Source organism: Cebidichthys violaceus, unplaced genomic scaffold (assembly GCF_023349555.1).
Source record: "Cebidichthys violaceus isolate CVI_PGR_0920_01 unplaced genomic scaffold, fCebVio1.0.p SCAF_14, whole genome shotgun sequence".
In the NCBI taxonomy this organism is placed as follows: domain Eukaryota; kingdom Metazoa; phylum Chordata; class Actinopteri; order Perciformes; family Stichaeidae; genus Cebidichthys; species Cebidichthys violaceus.
In genome coordinates, this window is record NW_027176307.1 from 15,191,997 (window position 1) to 15,214,283 (window position 22,287).

The 22,287-nt window shown below is 44.2% G+C and overlaps 1 protein-coding gene across 1 annotated transcript in view; it reads right to left on the reverse strand.

Annotated features, from left to right (window-relative positions):
• The window catches only part of col12a1b (collagen, type XII, alpha 1b), a 98,379-nt gene that overhangs the window by 64,812 nt on the left and 11,280 nt on the right, over positions 1-22,287 (reverse strand). The window contains exons 8-19 of the mRNA XM_068709099.1: positions 21,907-22,080; positions 21,058-21,348; positions 19,725-20,327; positions 17,246-17,524; positions 16,896-17,171; positions 14,882-15,154; positions 6,963-7,232; positions 5,306-5,572; positions 3,957-4,149; positions 3,616-3,740; positions 419-568; positions 26-145 (exon numbers count right to left, since the gene is read on the reverse strand). Of these exons, the coding sequence (XP_068565200.1) occupies positions 26-145; positions 419-568; positions 3,616-3,740; positions 3,957-4,149; positions 5,306-5,572; positions 6,963-7,232; positions 14,882-15,154; positions 16,896-17,171; positions 17,246-17,524; positions 19,725-20,327; positions 21,058-21,348; positions 21,907-22,080 (3,021 nt within the window). The remainder of the gene's footprint in view (positions 1-25; positions 146-418; positions 569-3,615; positions 3,741-3,956; positions 4,150-5,305; positions 5,573-6,962; positions 7,233-14,881; positions 15,155-16,895; positions 17,172-17,245; positions 17,525-19,724; positions 20,328-21,057; positions 21,349-21,906; positions 22,081-22,287) is intronic.

Here is a 22,287-nt window from a genome sequence, read left to right on the forward strand (position 1 = left end):
CAAATAAGGGAAGTTCATACGTTACCTGTCATGGTGTTGCCTCCTTTGTACGGCAGGCTGGAGATGGCTTCCAGCAGGGACACCTTGGTCTGGTGGGCGTTCAGGTGCCACTCGGTCTTTGGGTCTCCGCTGTACTGAGCCAGACCTGCAGAGAACACCAAGGACACAACAACCTGTCAGTTTATTTCTTTATGAAGAACATGATGACAATTAAACAGGTTTACCGACAAATTGAATACTGAATACTTCTTAATACTGCCTGGTTATAATGGAGTATTTCTACATTGCATTGTAAAGGTGTATACCTTCGTAGTAGTCCTATGGTACCGGGTGCATCAGTGAAAGTAGATAGTGTTAAAGTACAATAAAGGTAGTAGTAGCCATCAGTTTTGGGAGTAGAAGTACAGGTCGTAGTTACCAATCTGCACTCTGTTGGGGCCGACGTCGAACACGCTGACCATGCGAGCGATGAAGTTGCGGATGGTCTTGAAGTTGATGCGTCCGATGCTCCAGGAACCGTCGACCAGCAGCACGATGTCGGCCTTCGCTGTGGTCTTACACTGAAGGTCTGTGGGGGGGGGGGGGGGGGGGGGGGGGGGGGCAGTGAGTTTCTGCTACACAACACAACAGCGTCTGATGTGTTTCACGTGAACAACTAGAGATGTGAGAGGAAATGTTGGAGGAAACATCAGAGAGAGAATCACAAGTGGAAGACGTTTGTACAGCAGGATGGTTTTTTTTACACAGCGTTACAACAATAATTCACACGATGTGAAACAGACGTCGCAAGATGTTTGGACTTTTTCTAAATCCAGCGGTGAATCGGCCCTGTGGTCTTTCCTGACCCCCCTTCCACTGAGCCTCTCTGTGATATACGAGGCCGACTGCACAGTCCTGCTCCAGGCACCTGTAGGAAAGAAACATGGCCGCTCCTCCTCTATCTTTTTTGTTTTTCCCCCTGTGTGTGGAATTGAAAACAGGTTAGGAGATAATCAATTAAAAAATATTTTTTAAAAAGTTTAGTTCTGTCTCAGCTGGCTGCAGAAAACAGATGCTTCAGAGGAACCGAGTCGGATGCTTTGGCCGCCATCTGTTTGAGTTATAAACAATACGCTCATGTGTCCCCCTCCGACGTTCATTAATAAAAACAGATGTCATAAACAGAGGCAGCTTTAGGAGGCAACTAATGCGCCGCAGACGACTGCTGGATCCAGTGTCTCCGAGCAACGGTCTGAGCAATAAATATCCATCTCAGCTTCGCTGTGGGACGTAAATCTCCTGGTGTCCTGCAGACACCTGCAGCGAGCTTTTGGTTTCACTCCAGAGTCAAAAGTCTGATGTGTTTACCGACAGAGAAGTGTTTTTAAAAAATGTGATTTCAATAACATTTTGTAGGGGACTAAACGTGCTTCAAGGCTGCAGATGTATAATATCAGAATCGTGTCAGCTGTCTCAAATTAAAGGGACAGTACTGATGTTTAGAAGGGTGGTTGCATGAGGTTCTCCACACAGTCAGTGTTCTACTACAGGAGATGAGTTCATAGAACCAGACAGGAGAACATGTGATCTCTACAAAGACACCAGACTCCATTCACTAACACACTGATTTAAGCACTTGGTGATCATGGTGAGCGGCCATCTTTTAGCCATCGTGGACGGGATGTCTTTGGAGAGCAGCTGCTGAGCTCAACACATCTAAACCACAGCATTCGCTTGAATGCTGGAAAAAGCTACTAAGTGGACAGATTTTATTTATACTCTCTATAAAGTTTGTACAAAGGCGTTCCTAGTTGTGTCTCGGCCTTCATATAAATGCGGTTCCACTGTTTGCCTTTGTGGTTTGTAGTCATGTTTTGTTTGTTGCTGATTTCATTTTTGCAGAAATGTATATGGAGGAGGCCTTCACTGAACCCTCTTTACAAGCAACGACGTGAAACCAGCTCTCCTTTCATTTGACTGTGTGTCACAGCGTTTAGGAAGCCATGTTGAATAACGTCAAGTCCCTGTCGGGTTTTTCTCACTTTGTTTAAACGACGAACGTTTGAACAAAAGAAAGCAGGCGTTTAACGGCCTGCAGCGCGTTGAAGGACGCAGAGACGCGGCTCTGCCAGACCATATGGACCCGTCAGAGAGAGTCTGGATCAGAGCCCCCACTAAGCAGCCTGCCATGTGAGAGCTGCAGATTTTAAATATACGAGGATCTCTGAGTGGAACCTCGGTGGAACATCCTGGATCTGTTCCCCGCTCGCTGGGCAGCCGCCGTGTCACCGTGTCTGCTCCCCATTACGGCTGAGAACCTCTGCCCGGGGTCAGCGCCTCCTCTGGGTCTCATGTGAGGCACACGTCCCGGATAACGGAGTTCAAACTAACGGAGACGTACGTTTTGTGGCGACGCCGTTAAAAGTCCCGGTGGAACACAAGTTAAAGCGTCTTTAAAGCTTCTGAACTGTAGACGCAGATCACAGCGAAACAGAAGCTTTGACAGTTACCAAAGGGGTTTAAATCAAATCCTTCGCATTTGATTGGGCCGCTACAAAGTGGGCGTGGCTTAAGCTTCCTTTATACTCGCGCTTGGCAGCGTAGCGTGAGCCTCCGCAGACGGAGCGCTAGCTCCGAGCACGTGGGGAGGATCTGTTCGTTGCATTATTCTCCCAAACACGAGAGGACGAACAAACTAAATGTGAAGAATCAAACAGACAACGAGCGTAAACGTCATAAAGTAACCTCCACAATGACGAGGAGTCGTTGTGTAACTACTTTATTACCTGTAGTCAAGTACTAAATGTGTTATAAAGAAACAAAGGTTGAACATCTTGATTTGGCTCCTAAATATTTACTCAAATGTAGATTTTTAAGACTTCCTGTTTCTAAAGCATCTAAAAACTCATTGTTGTTCTTTGTACAGTCCAGACATGTAAACGGTGTTTTTATCAGCTAGGTTAAAAGGAGCAGAGCTGAAAGGGACACTCTGTGATGTATTGCTCTGTTAGCTGTACGATCCACAAACGTGCTTTCATAAGACCGCTGTGGCCCAAAGTCTCATTTGATTGGTTTATTTTCTTGTGAACACGCCTGACTGAAGGATGATTAGAATCCGTTTAACAGAAGAGAAAAGGCCGGGTTCTCTGGACGTGTATTTCTCTTTTAACAACAAATAATTAATTTAACAAAAGCGACGCGGGATTAAAACTAATCCTTGTTTGTCTTTTCATTTCTTCGGGTCTTTTAAGGTCAGCACATTGTTGGGTGTCGGCTCAAACTGTGCAGCACATAAACGGGTCGGGGAACGCGCTAGTGTCGCACGTCTGTAAAATGCTCCAGATCACACTCACGGTGAGATATGAGGTAGGTGAGGAAACGCCGAGCCAAGCGGCTCACAATAATTGCACTAATAACAATCATCTGTGTGTCGATTCTCAGCCTGCGGTTCCAAAGAGACGGTGATGTTAATGCCCCTCGACAACTAATAATTCAACGCTTCTGGCACTGATTAAGGGGCGGAACCACCGCTGTCCTGAAACGACTTGGATCAGACGGCGTCTGGTCCGCAGGCCCGGCTCTCTGTGGACCGCTAACGGAGGGTTTTCAGCGCGGGTGGAAGTTATCGGCTTTTACCAGAGGGGTCGACGGAAGGCGGCTCGGGGGCGTCCATGAGGGTCGTCTTCTCCTCTCCCGCCAGAGGCATGCTCTCCCCTCCGTCAAACATCCCGGACACGGCCACCGAGTACTTTGTTCCGGCCCTGAAGGACGAAGGAAACGACAGGAACTCACGTCAGTGTTTCATAATCTCAATAAGAAGACTTTACTGCTAAACCGAGATCATCCTGCTCTCTTTAGTGTCCATCCTTCCTTCCACTGTGTGTAAACATGTTCACACTAGTGTCTGCAGGACATGGCTCCTTGTTTCCCTCTATGGTGAACTCTGATTGAATCATATCACGGTTATGAAAGCTTACCTAAGTTCCTCTAGGACGACTGTGTTGTCGTAGGGCCCGACCAGGAGCTCGCCCAGGTCAATGTCATTCCCGTCGGGGTGAAAGCTCACTTTGTAGCCCCGGACCTGACCAGGTGCCGGATCCCAGGAGACCCTGAAGCTGTTCTTGGTGGGCTCTGAGGTCTGCAGGTTCCTGGGAGCCTTGAAGGGCGACACTGAAATGGGGAAAGAACCCAGCGCCAGAACTTCAGGACAAACTTGTGCAGAATGAACATTCGACACAAAAATCAAAGTCAATGGCAACAAAAAGGTTGTTGAAGATCAGCCACACCACGTTCGAGGCCAGTTCCTCATTAGTCCATAATACAATACCTTGAACCTCGGCGTCATTGGTTCAAAAGCCCGGCGTCATCATGCCGTGTGTTAGTAACGGTAGTGATTGTGTTCATTAATCGTGATTTTAGTGTTCTGGTGAAAAGACGCCGCTTCGTCTTCTAGTGTGAAAAACATTCATCAGAACAAGTCGTTTAAACTTGAAGAATCTGCAGCGAGACTCGTTTTGACGTCAGAGTGACAAAACTGTCAAACAAAACAGTTTTCTCTGTTTGTTTTGCATCGCCGACGTTTAACAGGAAGTCAGCTGAGATAGAAGACTCAGGTCCTAAAGGACAAAAATGTCCCCATGACCATGCATTCTACTATTCAAGGCTGTTCATCTGGAGCCCTGGCTTCAAAACTGTGCGTTTTACTATTTTCAACCACATTGAGACATTTTCTCATGTTTGTTTTTGCTGTTTCGTCTCATGTGAAAAACATGTTGTTCTCCTGGTGTCCACTAGGGGCGTTGCTGCCGTATTACGGAGCACTGCAGTGTGTAATGCATCAAAGTCAATGCTGTTGCTAATCATTGAATGTGAAAAGCATTAATTATTCAATTGTTGTGGTTCTTTGTTTCATAAAAACCAAACAACAACATTATGTAAACAAACTGTCATTTAAATTAATTAGTAATTGGTAGTTATAATCAGCACTGATATTGGTTAAAAGATTTAAGAAAATAATATTCAAGCATAATTATTTGGCAGTTTTTTGCTGGGACATTTTTGTCCTCTAAGGACCTCAGAACAACTCTTTTAAACTGGGTTAAACATTTAATTTAATAACTTAAACTTCACATCCAGCCTGACAGGCCAGTCACATGACACCCTGTGGCTGTAGAGGGACGGGATCCATAAAAAGCTAAGATCACCTCAGCTGCAGATTTCCATCGAGGGTAATGTTTTAAAGACAGAACTTTAAACGTCTTGGTCTAGATGGACATGTTTCTGCGGTGTACTGTCTGGCAGAGGGTTGAATTATGGACCAACGTACGTGTCGTTCCTACTCCTTGCCTTGCTTTTCCTTCCCCGCGCTTGTAGATGGGGTGAACGGTGATGTTGTAGGTGGTGGTGGGCTGCAGGCGCTTCACAACGGTGGAGGTGGTCGTCCCGGGGACCTTGAGGGCCACTTCTTTCCCTCCACCGATGGGAAAGTACTTCAGCCGGTAGTGGGCCACCTTGCCCGGCGCCGGCGTCCACGAGACTTTCATGCTCCGCTCGGTCTCGTCCGATACGGTCAACTTTTTGGCGGCAGCAGAGGCTGAAAATTAAAAAAAAATATTTACATATTTAAATGAATATTGCAAATATTCAATAATATCTTTTAAATCTAATAAATGTATTTTAGATGTATTTTTGGCTGGGCAGAAACTGCATTTGGGGAATATTTCCATGTCTTTTTAAACGTATTAATACTTCAGTGAAAATGTCTATTGGCTAGAATCCCAGTGTAGTCAGAGCTGGGTATTGTTAGTACAATTACAATACCAGTACCCTTAAAGTGATACCGACACTAATAGAGTACTCCATCTGGGTACAAAAAGGATCAAATGCAGGTATCGTTTACCATGAAAAGCTTCCATACTACTTGGTAGTGAGTTATTTTGATCGATACCTTAAAAGGTACAGAGTACCGATACCCGGCCCTCAATTCAATTCACAAATTCTACAATAAATCTTCAAAAACCTCTTTTGTCAAACCCATCTATCGTTTAACATCCACTCTATTCCTTCTAGCATCAAACCATCACTTTTTATGTTCCGTATATATTGGGGACTACTGAGCAGCCGTAAACATTTTGTCTTTTTTTTTTTTTTTAAATCATAATCCCTAAGAACAATCATCTTGTCCTCTCTATGTTCAGGCCAAGTGTGGTTTCCCTTTATATCCCTCCAGTAATCGTAATGTTTTCATAACTGCTAGGCATAAACGCAGAGTAATTCCATCAGCTTCATGCCAAAACTAATTGGTAGTGAATTCGGCATTTACCCAGAAGTGATCAATTGTGGAGGAAACGCGAAACACATTTTCTGCCCCCCTCCCTCGAGACAACCAAAAGCCCAATAAAATGAATTTCACATATTCCGATGATTCTGCAAGCGATTAAAACAACTTTGCACAGGAATAATACGCATATTTAATGATCCCAATGAAACGTTTTTCAGACTGGCTGATTTTTACTGGCGAAAAAAAACCAAAACATGGCGTCCAACTTTTCAATGTGTTGATGATAGATTTTGAGTAAATCCGTGAAGCTGGAGAAGAAGCAGCTGGACCGATACATCGAGGAACTAAAGACGCGTCGGTTCATCTGCACGTTGCTTTGCATGCATTAGAGTTCACATCTGAGCATATAGAACGAGGAATATGTTGACATTTTTAGATTTCTAAAGACCAGAAAACGTGTGTGTTCTATCGTGCGAGCTCTGAAGTCCACTTTTCGTCTCGTGACAAATGGGAAGTACCGAATATACTTTGGCTCATAGTCTCATAGTTTGTTTTGGATTTATATATACATTTAAATATTTGTGTATGCACTTATTTTATAATTCTATTGGTAGCACCGTTTTGAAAAGTGCTACAAAGTCCGAGGTGAGATCAGTGAGACTATTTTTGGTCTCCAGAGCTCACTCGGCGTCCGGCGTCTTACCGTCGGTGGTTTCCTGTCCGGCGAGCGGCTCGCTGTCTTTCCGATCGTAGGCGGCGACCACGGACACCTGGTAGAGCGTCTCCGGACTCAGACCGTCCAGCACGGTGTCGGTCACGTCTCCCGGCACCGTTTTATCTCCGGTCTCCCCCGAGACCAGCGACCGCCATCGGACCCGGTACATCTTCACGTTCCCGGGCGCCGCCGTCCACGACACCGCGAAGCTGGAGTCGGTCACGTCGCTGGTGACCAGGTTCTTAGGAGGTCCAACCTCTGAAAAACAAACAAGCAAAGGTGTGAATTAATAAGAGGTTTAATGAAGAGTACAACACACAAGAAGATATGATTTAAATTTGACATTCAGATTCTTTAAGGTATTTAGATTTTGATCCAAAACTCTGTATTTCTTAAAGAAACACTCACACATTTTTGTGCCACTTCTACATTGCATAAATCTTAGTTTCCAGTATTTGCAATCTTCCTTTTTTTAAAACAAAGGAACCCTTTTTGGATTTGCTGGCAGATCAGATGATTTCCTAACATGGAAACTATTAAAAGTCCATCAAGAGGACAGAAGAGTTGACCACAGCTATAGAGGGCAGGGAACCAGGGAAACACGTGAGATTTAAAAAAGAAAACACAACATTTCTGAGGATTAATTTTAAAGACATTTCTGCTTCATTGGGGAGTACAGAGGATACAGGAGACAGGACATAGGAGACAGGAGACATGTGTCCACTGAGCCAACTAGAGGAACACTCTTTATTGTAGTTTATTGGACATCTTCTCTTCCCTCTGTTGGTAGAGTGACATCCAGGATTTAAAGGTACTCTTTTGACATTTTCAGGTGTTTGGTGACGTCACGTCTCTCTTGTGTCTTGTGCGTTTTAGGAACTTTGTGTTCGCTAACGCCTCACTGACTTAACGGTCAGTTAGACTGTGATGAATGTTAAAAATGGACACTTGTTTGAATGATTTAAACCATTCAAAACTGTGTCTTACTTCCCGTTTGTTCACATTTTAGTCTCATCACTTGTGTTTCTTGTTTCACAGATCGCAGAAATGAACTCTAAAATGTTGTTATTGAAAATAGAAAACATTAGCTAGAACCATGACAATAGAATCCAAGTTGTGATAAACCAGAATTATCTCACTGTTCATTTGTAAATGCTCTCTGAAGCTAATCGCACAGTTTTGTATTGGGTTGAGCCCACATTTATGAGGATTATACAACTACAACATGGAGGATTCTGTAGTCTGAACCAACACAGCAAACCAGCAGACCAGATCCACTCCTTCTGTTCTTACCTTTCACAATAAAAGCCCTAGACACGTAATAGTCCCAGGTGGGCCGTGGACTCAATCCCCATCGTGTTACCTCACTCGGCAAAAGATGATTTATTTAAATGAAACTCTTCCAGATGATTGGCTTTAAAGTCAAATCAAAAACAAGCCCTAGACTCAACCCTCGTTGAAGTGATGGAGTTCTATAAACACTGAAGATGGTTCCTCCACAGAAATCAAGAAGATTCAAACAAAGACAGAATTTAAGTGTCTTCAGAGGTTCAGACTCGACTTCCTGAGGAGCTGCAGCCAAAAAAACCCTTATAGATTTATTCCCACCACAGCGGCTCATGTTGCTGCAAGCAGACGTGTAGAGACGGAGCATAAAGCTGGAAATATTTATGAATGATGGAGGAGGAGGAGGAGGAGGAGGACATCTCCAGTTTAGTGAAGGTGACAGCATGGACAGCGGAGGTGCTGGAAAGACTGAGAAGTTTCCACCTCGTGATAATTATCACAGAGCATCAGCTCCAGCTATGTAATCAAGAGAGATAAACCACAGTCCAGCTTTTTAGCCAATTGATACACAACCTCTCCAAATGTCTAGAGTCGGGAAATTTGTTTCTGGTAAAGACCGTATAAAAAAGTCTTTGTGCTGAAAAAGTACATTTAATATACTGGAAGAGGAGCACGCCTGGATGTTGTTGAGTGGAGGCCATCTTTGTTGAGACAGGAAGTGTCATTATGATCATCTTTTTGTAAAACATGTGGCCAGACTGTTGTGGAAATCTCTATTAGTGAATTGAGTTTTAAAACAGGTTGACGAACGCGTCATGACCGAGATAAAAAAAAGCCTTCAGTGCTTCTGATGACACGTAAAGAGGCTTTTAATTTGGCGGGTCGACGTGAGAAAACCACATTAAACTTCATGTTGCCACGAAGCTAAACCTCCAGCCTGTACTGCGCTTCATGAATGTACTTGTATTCGTTTATTTAACATGCAGAGCGGAGAGCTCTCCACGGAGGCTGCTGCCAATTCTTCTTCTTTTTATCAGCTCCGAGGAGCGCCGTCGCTCCGAGCTGGAAGCGGAGTTGAAAATAACTGCAGCAGACAGATGGCGTGTGGAATATTCTGGCGCTCGGCAGACGACGCCTCAAATGCACCCGGACCTATTTTTCCAGAGTCGGGTGACAAGGCAAATGTGAACAAAACCGCAGGAGATTTAATGCACTTGTGAGGACATTTCCACTGCTCTGCATGCCTCCATTATCTGTTTATCTATCTCACATCTTCTCTGCTAAAAACGTTAATGTTTTGAGGACAAAATGAAGCGAAGACAGAAGAACCTAAAGTGAAAACACTGAGGAAGGTCGCGTGATTAAAATCAAAAGCTCCAGAAGAGCTACTTAACGGACGTGTGGTGGAAACAAGTTTCAGGAAGTTTAGGGTTCAATTATTGATACTTTTACTCAATTATCATAATAAAAAAGATGTGGTCAAGATTCATTTTAAATGAGGTTCACAATAGTTTATGTTTTGTGAGTACAAAACCAACAGTTGAATTGTAGTTAAGTTAAGTTTAAGATAAATTAAGATAAGTTAAGTTTAAGACAAATTAAGATAAATTAAGATAAATTAAGATAAGATAAGTTAAGTTAAGTTAAATTAAGTTTAAGATAAGTTAAGATAAGATAAGTTAAGTTTAAGACAAATTAAGATAAATTAAGATAAGATAAGTTAAGATAATTTAAGATAAAATAAGTAAAGTTAAGTTAAGATAAGTTAAGTTAAGATAAGTAAGAAAAGGGACAGAACTATGAGAGAAAAAGAGAGAAAGTAAAAGAAAGAAATAATAAGAGGTATCAAATAAATTAAAATAAGAATAGAATAACAAATAGAAAACTATACGAGAGCATAAAGCATTTTCATTAAACCTTATTTACATGCAGCTCCACCTCTGAGAAACAGTATACAACTCAAATCCGTTGACTTGACTTCAGCTACATGATTAACATACGCGTCATAATAATTCTGAGATGTTTCCTCTGTTGGTCTCTGAGCAGCTGAGTCTCGATGCCACAGGAGGAGACTCCCTGCTGCTGAAACCTCACAGCCGCAGTGGAAACTCTCTCTCGGCTCATTACTTTGTATAAACTTGGCAACTCGACATGTTCCATCTACCGTTTAAGCACCTCGAGGTGCAGAGACTGACTGCGGTTTTCACACCGGTGGCCCAGATTGAGGGGGGAGGAAAATCACCCCGGCAGTTTTGTTGGTGCAACTCCACACCAGAGGAGAAGTGCTGTCTCGATCAATGAGCAAGGCAGCAATGCTGCCAGAGCCAGGTGGCAACCTCCGGTTCTGAAGAGTGAAGCTGATGCTTCATGTGTTAAAGCTGCATTCTCTCTAGTGTCCACCAGGGGGCGACTCCTCTGGTTGTATAGAAGTCTAGTCTAAAATGACTCTACTTCTCTCTTGATTTATTCCCTCAGTAAACATTGTAAACATGAGTTTATGGTCTCAATCTCTAGTTTACAGTCTTCTTCAATACAGCATGATGTTCATTTAGTACATTATGCTCCATTTAGAGTCAAACACACCATAAAGCAGGGGATGCTTTAGGGGGCGGGGCTACACAGTGATTGACAGTCCACTGGTTCATCGTAGATTATGATGGAAGATACAAAGGAAACATGTCTGCAGCCTTTCAGCACATTTCCTACATCAGCGGTTGGGAAATCTGTGTCCACAGCCAGTAAACAGCACTCGTGTTCTTTATCACCTTCATGTGACAACTCAAGAGATGTCGTTTTCTGGCCTAAAACATATGTTCGCTTCTTTCATCACAACTCCAAACCGGGAACTGAACAGTGTCGTTGGCCAGAATCACCGCAGGAAGACTGAGCAGAGCCCGGTTGTAGTTGAAATCTGCAGCTTTCTGGCCAAGCTGGAAAGTAAGACCTCATCATGAGGCCAAACCTCGCCGTGACGCCTCACCTGAACGAGCCTGGAAGGCCAATACAAGTAAAGACTGTAAGAAATAACTGTAAGAAACTATTTAGTTTCATTTGTATTTGAGTTTTTTTGGCGTCAGGTGGAAGATAATCAAAACTAGGAGTGCACTTTGGAGATCGCAGGGAGCCAAATGTCCATTCTCACAATGATAATAAAAATAATGCGTGAGTCTGCCAGGCTATTCGGATCTGCTCAAAAATGTAATGGATTCGTCCGTGGCCCTTGCTGCACCCTTCTGCCAAGTTTCATGACAATCGGGCGGGTAGTTTTTCCGTAATGCTGCTGTCAAACAGACAAACAAACCGAACTGAAAACACATCCTCTTTGGCAGAGGTGATCATTTAAAAGATGCATCATCTGACAATGAGTGATTCCCGAAACGTTCCCATTTCCCAACACTATTAAAAAAGTTCTCCATCCCGCAGAAACCTCACGTCATCCTGGTCCAACAATCAGGAAGTCCTGGTTAATGTCAAGGTTTTGGGGTTTTGTCCAAATGAAGGAAAAGCAGCTTATACATGATGTATCAGCTGTGGACAAGTTTACACCAAACAACCGAACAAGATGGACCTCAATTATCCGGATGTCATTGGACGTTATCCCGGGATCTACTGTACCATTGTTTGTACATATTAGGAATGAATAAAAAGCCTTTATACGGTAGTTTGAGCAGCGGCCTGAATTTGTTTTGATATATCACAGAAAGCCTCGTAACCTGCAGATTTTTGGCACCAAGAAGACTTTTCCATTTTAGCTCCCATTTGGTCGTAAACAGAATATCTCTTGGGCTCAACCGAGGGCCCCAGCGAAGCTTAATACGAGCTCTTACTGTACAATAAGAGTGAGCTCACCGGGTTTAATGTGGGTACAGTATCAGTGCAGCTGGGTTTAACACGGATCAACACAGGTAATGAGAAACCTCCTGCCAGCACCAGGGTTGTCTGGGGGGGTTTCACCAACACACTTCACAGCCAGACCCTGAATGCAACACGGCGGAAACAAATGCACCAAGCTGTGCCAGTACAGGCCAGACAACCTGAAGCTTTGGAAAGAAAGAAGAAGAAGAAACGGTGACGGTTGGGTTGATGAGACCAGAGAGGCATCTGGAGGCTGTGAAGGCCGACAACACAGAGACCGTGAACCACACTATTAGAATCCCAGGCAAGCCCTCACGGGGTGGAACGAACAGAGTGATGTCCGTGAGATGTTCAGGAACATTTCCTGCATGTGTGAAAGGGAGCAGCGGTCGATATTCAGGGAGATCTGTACCACCAGTTTTCCAAACCTCAAGACCTCATAGCATCTTGAGGAAAACGCCCAGACGGCAGGAACGTAAAGAGTTACGTCCGTCTGACAGAAGACGCTTTCACGTGGAGCAAGCGGACCAATCACAAGACGCCAGTGACGACTTGTTCACGAAGTTACACCATTGCTTTGTCTTGCAAACTTGTTGAACATTGGCACCGGACAAAAAAACAAGATGCATCTTTTGCCGCATACTTTTACATCCAGCCTACATGCTCCATCTTCTTCTTCTGCCCTTTAGTTTCATGGCGGTTGGCATCAAGTGTTGCATTTACCGCCATCTGCAGGACTGTCCCTTTCCCAAATCTATTCCAGCATATTCATGGGTTGTATTAAAAGACACAAAGGAGGACATGTTCCTGAACGTAGTGCATGTGTGAATAGCAAAGATCACTGGCGGTGCCTGAAAGGTTATCCCAGTAACTCGAGCTGGAACTATGTGTGAAAGAAGCTGAAGAAAGACAGATGGAGGTGAATAAAGAAAACAGAGGTGAAGACAAATGGGAGGGGGGGGGGGGGGGTAAAGACAGAAGGTGAGAAACAGAGACACATGGAGACGGAGACATAAACAGAGAGGAAGACAGCAACAGAGACAGGAATGAGTCAGCTCCTCCTCACCTTCCAGCCCTGCTGCTCTTCAGCTGGGTCACATTCCTGTTGGGTCTTGCTGTTTGTCATCTTTACCTCTGAGTCTGTGAGGCTGCTCTGTCCACTGTTACTGTTACTGTTACTGTTACTGTTACTGTCTGAGGCTAAAGGAAGGAGCTACAGCTCCACTGTGTGAGATCACAGACTGTAATATAAGAAGTGGACGTAGTCATGGTGATCTCACTCGTTGGGTTGTGGACTGATGTTTTGAAGCCTCGAGTTCAACAAGTTCGCCGTCGTCACCTTTACTTTTTGCGACCAGTGAACAGGAAGTGACCATATCTGGACTGAGGAGGAGTGACGTAGAGACCTGTCAATCAGCGTGTAGCCCCGCCCCTAAATCATCCCCTGCTTTCTGGTCTGTTTGACTCTAAATGGAGCATAATGTACTAAATGAACATCATGCTGTATTGAAGAAGACTGTAAACTAGAGATTGAGGCCATAAACTCATGTTTACAATGTTTACTGAGGGAATAAATCAAGAGAGAAGTAGAGTCATTTTAGACTAGACTTCTATACAACCAGAGGAGTCGCCCCCTGGTGGACACTAGAGAGAATGCAGCTTTAACACATGAAGCATCGGGAGGATTTGCTGCTTTTTTTTGTCATATATAATAATATAGATAGATACTAAATATCTTTTGGACTGTTTTGGACAAAAACAATAATTTTTAAGTGTTTTTAAGTGTCACCGTTACCAAATTAATTTTCTTTAACATCACACCTGCATGAAAACTGGTTGGTTTCTTCCTCTCCTCCTCCTCCTCCTCCTCCTCCTCTTCCTCCTCCTCCTCCTCCTCCTCTCTTGTTTATCATGACTCTCCTGTTAGAGTTATCCCGACCCTTGAAGCCTCTCTGGGTACCAAAAGCAGAACCTCGTCGGAGCAAAAATAAATCCACGTTTAACCACCGACCTGTTTGTTTTAAGAGCGCTCCTGACGATTTGGTCCTCTTCCAGCTTTTAGTCACATCAATTACAGAGAAAACCTCAAACATTAGCTGTGGTCGTTGAGCCACCCAGTCATAGTACAAACAGAGTAATCGTGGCTAAATCTGGGAGGATCAGCGGGTCACAGCGGCGTGCCAGAACTAACAGAAATAACGTCTAGCTTTAGATTACCAGACTTTATTTAGGGTCTCTGCATGAGCTGTGAGGACAGATATCTTGATATCTTGATATCTTGATATCTTTATTTATTCACTGTATCGCTCGTAGACGGTGTGTTACTAAAAGTAAATGGCATGTCTGTCGAGCAGATGGTTTTCAGGACACAAACTCAAACTTTACGGGGAGCCGTGTCTTAGTTTAGAATAAAATAATAAATCTGTTCCTCGACTACAGGAGATGTTAACCTTTAAACCTGAACAAATGAATATGTTTTGTAATAACTTTTGAGCATCTTTTAGCTCCTTATTTACCGTCCGGATCAGTCTCAGTGTTTCCAGCAGCAGCAGCAGCAAGTAGAGTCATTTTAGACTAGACTTCGATACAACCAGAGGAGTCGCCCCCTGGTGGACACTAGAGAGAATGCAGCTTTAACACATCTTCAGAATGGGAGGTTGGCGCCTGGGTGACACAAACTCTGTCTGGGTATCTATCTGCTTGTTCTGATGTTTTTCCAGCAACATACAAATACAATTCATGTAACAAAAATGTAACTGGTTTACCTTCTAGCGTGGAGCCCCGTCCCTCCAGGGCGTCGCCCGGACCGGATGGGTATCGTGCGCTGACGGAGATGTCGTACTGAGTTCCCGGCTGCAGGTTCTTGAGGACGGCGGCCCTGCTGTCGCCCTTCACCGACACTTCCTTCCCGGGGCCGCCGGCGGAGGGTTTGTACGCCACGCGGTACTGGAGCACGTTCCCCGGGGCCGGCTCCCAGGAGACCTTCATGGAGGACACGGTCTCGTTGGAAACCCTCAGGTCACGGGGGGAACCCCTGGCTGAGGAGGATCGGGAACAAAAGGTCAGAAAAATGACGGCAGACTCAGGAGAACAATCTGCATCATGGACTTTTTTATTTGACTAACGTATTTATTCAAGGTTTATAGCTGCTTTTTTGCTACTACTGCTTTCAGATCATTTAACCTCTGTGGGCCTTTTCTACCAGCGTGGACTGTTAGTGATCCACAGACCGTTGAGACTGACACTGAACTCCCAGTCGAGCTGCACAGTAGAACAACTGTTTGTACTGGGCGGCTACCAGGACGTGCACTAGCGTAAGTACGGCATGTTCACACAATTCCCCTTTGAAGAAAATAACAGTTAGAATAAAGCGGTGACTCATGTTCCGCCTCAGTGGAACTCTGAATTGTATTGTTGCATCTGTGGGGCTGTGTGATGTTTCTTTTCCTACCGCCTGATGAAATGTCCTGCTTTTTAAGTGAAATGTACTTCTGCTTTTTTTCCCCCTAAATAGTAGTCAGAAAATTAAGAAGAAAATTTGATTTCCTCTCTGGCTGTTGTAGTTTTGTGCCAACACAAGACTTTGTGGAAAAGGCTGTAAGCAAAAACAAAAAAACGGGCAATTCATGAAAAAGCCTGAAGGCAACTCATAGTTCTGAGACAAAGTCATGGCACAGTAAACATTGTAATGGGAACAATATTGTAAGGGGGGGGGGGGGGGGGGGGGGGGGTACGGAAAAACATAAATCCATCTGAGAGCCAGCTGGGTGTTTCATGTCAAAGAGGTGCAAGCTGGGATCAATCCTGCCTCTTCTTTTTTATAAACCGTCAAAGTAGAAATCACCTCGGACGACAAGCAGCTGTGGAGCTGGAAGAACACAGCAAGCTCCTCCACGAGATGATCTCCAAAGTTTAACTTCACTGTTTAAACCTGCGGGGTTGTGTACCCCCCCCCCCCCCCCACACCCACACTTCCCTTCCTCCCTTGTTTATCCCCATCGAGCACATCTTGGCCACGCCTCTATTTCCCAGCTTTCCGTGCTTCTGTCTGCTTTTTTCATTCCTTTCCCTGTAAGGCCGGACAGATCTGACGAGGAGCTGGACGGGTGGCAGGTTGTACTAACAATGAGAGGACTCCTGGCACTCACGGCAAAGAAAGCAAACGCCACATGACAGATGACAACTTAAAAAAAGAAAAGAATAAAGACCTGTTTCCACTGTGGAGTTTAAATGACGCAAATAGACGGAAAGACAGAATGTTTTCACCATCCGTCATTTTAAATATGCAGTTTTTTAGACTTTTTATTGTCTCACAGAACGATCTTAAGACGTCTGGAGGCACCTGATATGGATCAGAACCAGTGACTGAACCACGACTTCTGGACTCAAACTCAACTCGTGGAACAATGATTTGCTACCTAGTGGAGCTTCGAACACTTGAACACTTGCTTCCTTGGTTTCCACACCCTTCATTTACAGTCACAGTTTCAAGATAACTTCGGTTCTATAGAAGGGTGCCACTTCCTTGTGTAGATCCTAACACCGCAGCAATAACAGAACCCCCTGGTCTATGTGCAGCCTTTGCTGTTCCTCTGGTCTTGACGGTGAATCCATTATTAACGTCTTTTCACGCTCAACCGCCGACTTTGATCTCTGGTCAGAGATTTTGACATTAAGACATTTATTTATGCAAAAACCATCAAATTGTTTGCTCTGGGGGACATTTCCAATCCCAATAATGCTCTTTTTCTAATTCATAAGAGAATAACAAGTTGTCACCTTCTTTGGTGGTGCCGTCTGTCGTCATCGGCCCTCCGGAGCCGGACGTGTATTCAGGAGTGACGGTGACGCGGTAGGTGGTTTTCGGCTGCAGCTCCTGCAGCACGATCGTGGTCTCGGGTCCGGCGGTGGTCGTCTCCAGCCTCGAGCTCTCGTCCCCCGCGGGTTCGTAGGTCAAACGGTAGCGAGTGACATCGCCCGGAGCCGGCTGCCACAACACCCTGAAGCTGTCTGTGGTCTCCTCGGATACTCTTAGGCTGTGCACGGAGCCCAGCTCTGCGGCGAACGTAAATGAGGTGGTTAGCGTTAGCGGCTGATCCCGTTTAGATAAACGTCTCGAGTCAACGTACCTTCTAACGTGGTCTCATAGCCGGTCACAGGCAAGCTCTCCCCTTTGTCATACTGAGCGTGAACGTTGACTTCGTAGCGGGTGAATGGGACAAGGTGGGGGAGGACGGTGGTGAGCGTGTGCCCCGGCACGGACATGGACACGTAGTGTCCGTCCTCGTCGTCCGCCGGCTTGAACCGAACCAAGTAGGACTCCACGTTGGCGGCGTCGATCTCCCAGGCGGCCCTGAAGCTTCTGGGGCCGACCTCTGAGAAGGACAGGGCCCTCGGTTGGGTCAGGCCTGGAGAGAGAGAGAGTGGAGGGTCAGTCAGCTTATGGATATAGAAGCATTTGAAAGACAAAAGAACGAATAAAACATCCAGACATCAAGCTTAAAAAACATGAAAGGAATAAGACTCTGAAAATAAACTGACATGTCTTGAGTTTTAAAGCAAAGGCAACAAAGTTAAAAGGATTTTTAATCAAACACATGCAGAAACTCTGAAGAGTGAGTTTAATCCAACAGGACACTCTTCTTTTAACTTTTTACTTTAGTTGAGTTTAGTTGGCAAGAAACCTCTGAGTCCATCTACATTTATGAAGCGATGTTAGAGAAACATATGGTTGAATGAGAATCAGCAGGACGAACGTTCAACATCTGAATACCACTTAGATAAAATCAAACCAAAAATATTTTTATCCATAAACTAAAAAATTAAATAAATGAAGGACTCCACGTGTCATTTAATCTAGAGCCATCTGACAGCTGCATCATTCAAACAACATGGAGAGCTGGGGAGCTCCTGTTCGCTTCTCTTTGTTGACATAGACTCATTATTATATAAGAATTATATAATCGCCAATCAAAGCTGCCGTGAGTCACACTCTGTGCCGCCGGCAGACCTGGAAGCTCTTCTTGGCAAAGCAGAGAGAGTGATTAATACCGAGCGCTAAGTGGGTGAAACGGCAAGATGCTCCTCTCGCTTGTTTAGACTTGACTACCAGATGTTCGGGGGGGTTGGCTAACAACTTCAGCACAAAGAATGCATTTTTTTCAAAGTCAAGTTTTTGTTTTGTTTACGGATACGTGACGGAACGACGCACCTGACGGTCATCTGGTCGCTCCGGCTAGGGTTTAAACAAATGCAAAGACATCTCTGCTGCAGACACCGTTTGACCCTTCTTCTAATATTTCCACATGCAGGAACTCACTCTGCCCTTGAAAGATCAAAAGGTGGACATATGTTTAACACATTGAGGCCAAGAGGAGGGTCGGATGAAAAGAAAAGACCGGAGGAGCGATGTGACAGTAATTGTGTGCATATGGACGACTGTCGGTGCTCCTCTGTATTCTGTTGGAGTCACATCGGACTGTCGCGCTATAATTGATTGTTAAAATGTTGGTTTGTAATGCTCTAAATCATAACAGTCGACTGGTAGTGAAAGAGAAATTATGTTAACGTTAATTTGAGTCTGATGAAAAGCATTCATCAATGTTCTTAAAATCCAAGGTACTCTCTTTCTCTCTAACATGCATTTTATAGTCAAGTGGAAGATTAGCTTTTCAGTATAAACTTGAGATCTTGAGACGTTGTGATGAAGGCTTGATGCCGAAACGCATCACATACCATTACATTAAAGGCATTTCAATGTTGTTAAAGAAAAGGGAACCCTGGAGTTTTCTTGGTATTTTCTTCGACACATATCTTTATCCAAAGAACACTTCAAACAAACTGTATCCGAGTCCTACCTAATTAGCAACATAAATAAATGTTAGCTCATTCATATGGACTAAATTATACAAAAACTGGTAATTAACGACTATATTTCTGTTGTTTTACATCATTGTGAGGAATGGCAACTTTAAGAGTTCTTCTCAAAGCCATTTTAAGTCTTCAGCTAACTTTAAAAAAAAGAACAATTCATTTAATTGCTTGAACAAAAACCTCAATAAACTGACAGTTTGGTGCTCCATGTTTGATACATCTTTGTTCATGCTAAGCTAGCTCATGCCATAAACTAAACAAGGTATAAGCATGCAACTTCAACAACTATTCTCACTACTGAAGAACCTATAAATGCAAGTGAAACTGCTCCCAAACAATTAATAATACTTGACTGCAGAGTCACAACTGCCTCACTCAGTGTCATAAATAACATACAATCTTTGTAATTTGACTATTCAAACCAAGTAATTCATAGTTTCCACCTATACAGTTAAAGACACAATTCAACTTGAGTTAAAACCAGTAGACAACAGGAAACATTCCACAGTATTTACATTTTTACCCAGAAAGAACGAGAAAGTACCTTGTTAATTATGATATTATAAGTGTTTACTGCAGCCTAATTTTGCCTAAGGTGTTGTTTCTATTCTGAGAATATGATACAAACCAGAAATAATAAGTAGAAAAACAGAATTGATCAGATCTAAATTAGACCCGAAAACAACAATAAAGCACACTGTCATCAGCGTAGAGGAGTATAGCAACACTACTCACGTCTCTGCTGGATGATGCTGAGTTCTTGCTCGATCCTCAGACAGATGGACTGCGTGAGTTCTTTGGAAATCCTCTGGAAGGCATCGAAGTCCTCCACAGTGTACACGTGGGTGTCCGCGGGCTCGTTGGCGATGGCCTCCAGCTCCGTTCGCACGGCGTCCTTAACGCCCACGGCGAAGATCTCCACGTCTGCGTTCCTCAGCTTGGTGGCCGGATCCTGGAAGGCATCGGACGACTTCCCGTCGGTGATGAGGATGTTGACGCGGGGAACGTTGGTGCGCGCCCCTCTGGTGGTCTGGAAGATCTTCTCTCTCACGTAGGTCATGGCCCTACCGGTGTTGGTGGAGCCGCCGCGGTACGGGAAAGTCCTCACGGCCTTGACCATGGCGGCCAGGTCGTGGTGAGTGTTCAGGTAGAACTCGGTGTGGGGGTCCCTGCTGTACTGGACCAAGCTGATCTGGACCTTATCTCGCCCGATGTCAAAGGTGGTCACCAGCACCTCCAGGAAAGCTCTCACTTTAGCAAAGTTAGCCAGACCGATGCTGTAGGAACCGTCGACCAGGAGGACGACGTCAGCTTGAACATCCACGCCAAGAGAGCACTCTGGATAGGAAAAACAAAAAGCACAATGCAAAGTCTTAATTGACTAACTCCAACGACAGCACATTTAAATATATCTACGGCTCTTTACTTACATTATATTCGGAGTAATTTTTGTTGCAACCTAAAGGCTGAAGTCAACAAGAGGCACACTGATACCTGAAAATATTGTTCTTTGCCAATACAACAAACTATTTAATTTAATTTCCTTTAATTGCGAACTTTAGATAATGTGAAGCGTCCATGTTTGTTCGCATTATCAGGCACTAAGTATTATTGAGGGCCAAGTTGGAGGAGCTTTCAGAGGGATCTGACTTTCCTAATTTAGACTTGATGTGAATGGTGTTTTCATGGAAACTCTCATAAATTAGCTCAGTTTTGTATAGCAGGGGGAGCATGGAAAACAGCTCGCCTGAGACTGTCCAAAGTTCAGAATTATCCCTACCAACACCCCCAAACCTTTCACGTTATCACGCAGTATCTTGTTTGTTTAATCCATAAAGAAACAGATGTATAAACAACAATTTGTGGCTTTATAAGCTAAGCTAATCACCTCCTAGCTCTTTTCATCTAACTCTCGGCAAGGAAGCAAATATTTTCCTATAAAGTGACCTGATGCATGAGAAAATCAATATGTTGATAGTAAAGGAGGAACCACCATTGTATTACAAACTTACTAAAAAGCCAAAATTGACTAGTTGGAGGATTGTTCCTTAACTATTTTTGTACTCACCCATTGATACTTTAATCGGCTGCGTCTTCTGCATGAGGGTGACGGGCTCGCTGGGCATCAGGCCCCTCAGGGCCAACAGACTGATCTGATACTCTGTGTCTGGAGAAAGGTCTCTGACCACCACTGAGGTCTGGGTCGGGCCCACGTACAGCTCCTGCCGCTTGCTGCCGGCCATCATGGGGATCATCTTTACCATGTATCCGGAAGACTCTCCCATAGGGGCGTCCCAGGTCAACCGCACGGACTTTGAGGCCACCTCCAGGACCTGGAGGTTGGAGACCGGATCAACGACTGCGAGAAATCAAGAGTCAGAGTCAGAATTATAGGAGATTTAACTCAAATCTCATTGTGCAAATAGGAAGGTGAATATTTAGGGCTCATAACTTTGCCTCGTAATTGAAGAGAAAAGAAAAAATTGTTTGCTCCAAAAAATTGACAATCAGATAAAAAATGATAACTGCAGGATTTCATAATTAGATAGTTTGGAAACATGTTTCTTTGTTTTCTCACTAGGACTGATACCACTATGTGTAAAATATGAAATGGAGCCAGCCAGATGGTTAGCTTAGCTTAGTATAAAGACTGGAAACAGGGGGAAACCGTTTGCCTGGCCCAGATCAAAGATCTATGGATCAAACTAACTACGTAGAACATGTTAATAAGGGAGATTTAGAGGTGCTGGTAGGTGGATTTTGTTATATTTGACCAGAGCCCAGCTAGTTGATTCCCCCTGTTTCCAGTCTTTATGCTAAGCTAATCTAACAAGCTTCATATTTAGCGTGCAGTCTGGAGTTGTGACATTGCATTATAAAACTCCAGGTGTCTAAAAGTAGTGTGTTTACATCTCACCTTCTTCTCCGCTGACGAGTGTTGAGAGTTGATCGTCGACGCCGGCGCACACCTGAGTAATGAGCTCTCTCTGCACGTTCTTGACCTGGTTAAAGTTGGCGACATTAAAGATATGACTTCTGTGAGGCGTGGAGGCCATGAGCTTCATCTCCTCTTCATCCGCCTGGTTGATGCCTAAAACGGACAAAAGAAAAGCAAATCATTTGAAGAACTAAACTATTTAGATCAGACTTAGAACATTTTTGTCCCCTCGGGGCTTCCGTACAGATCACTGTTGACCTGCACAAACATCACAACTTAAATGTTGGTGACTTAAGTTTAAATGTAGCTTCAGCTGAAAGAAAGCCAAGCTCTTTTTTGTGATTTGAGAAAACTCCAACA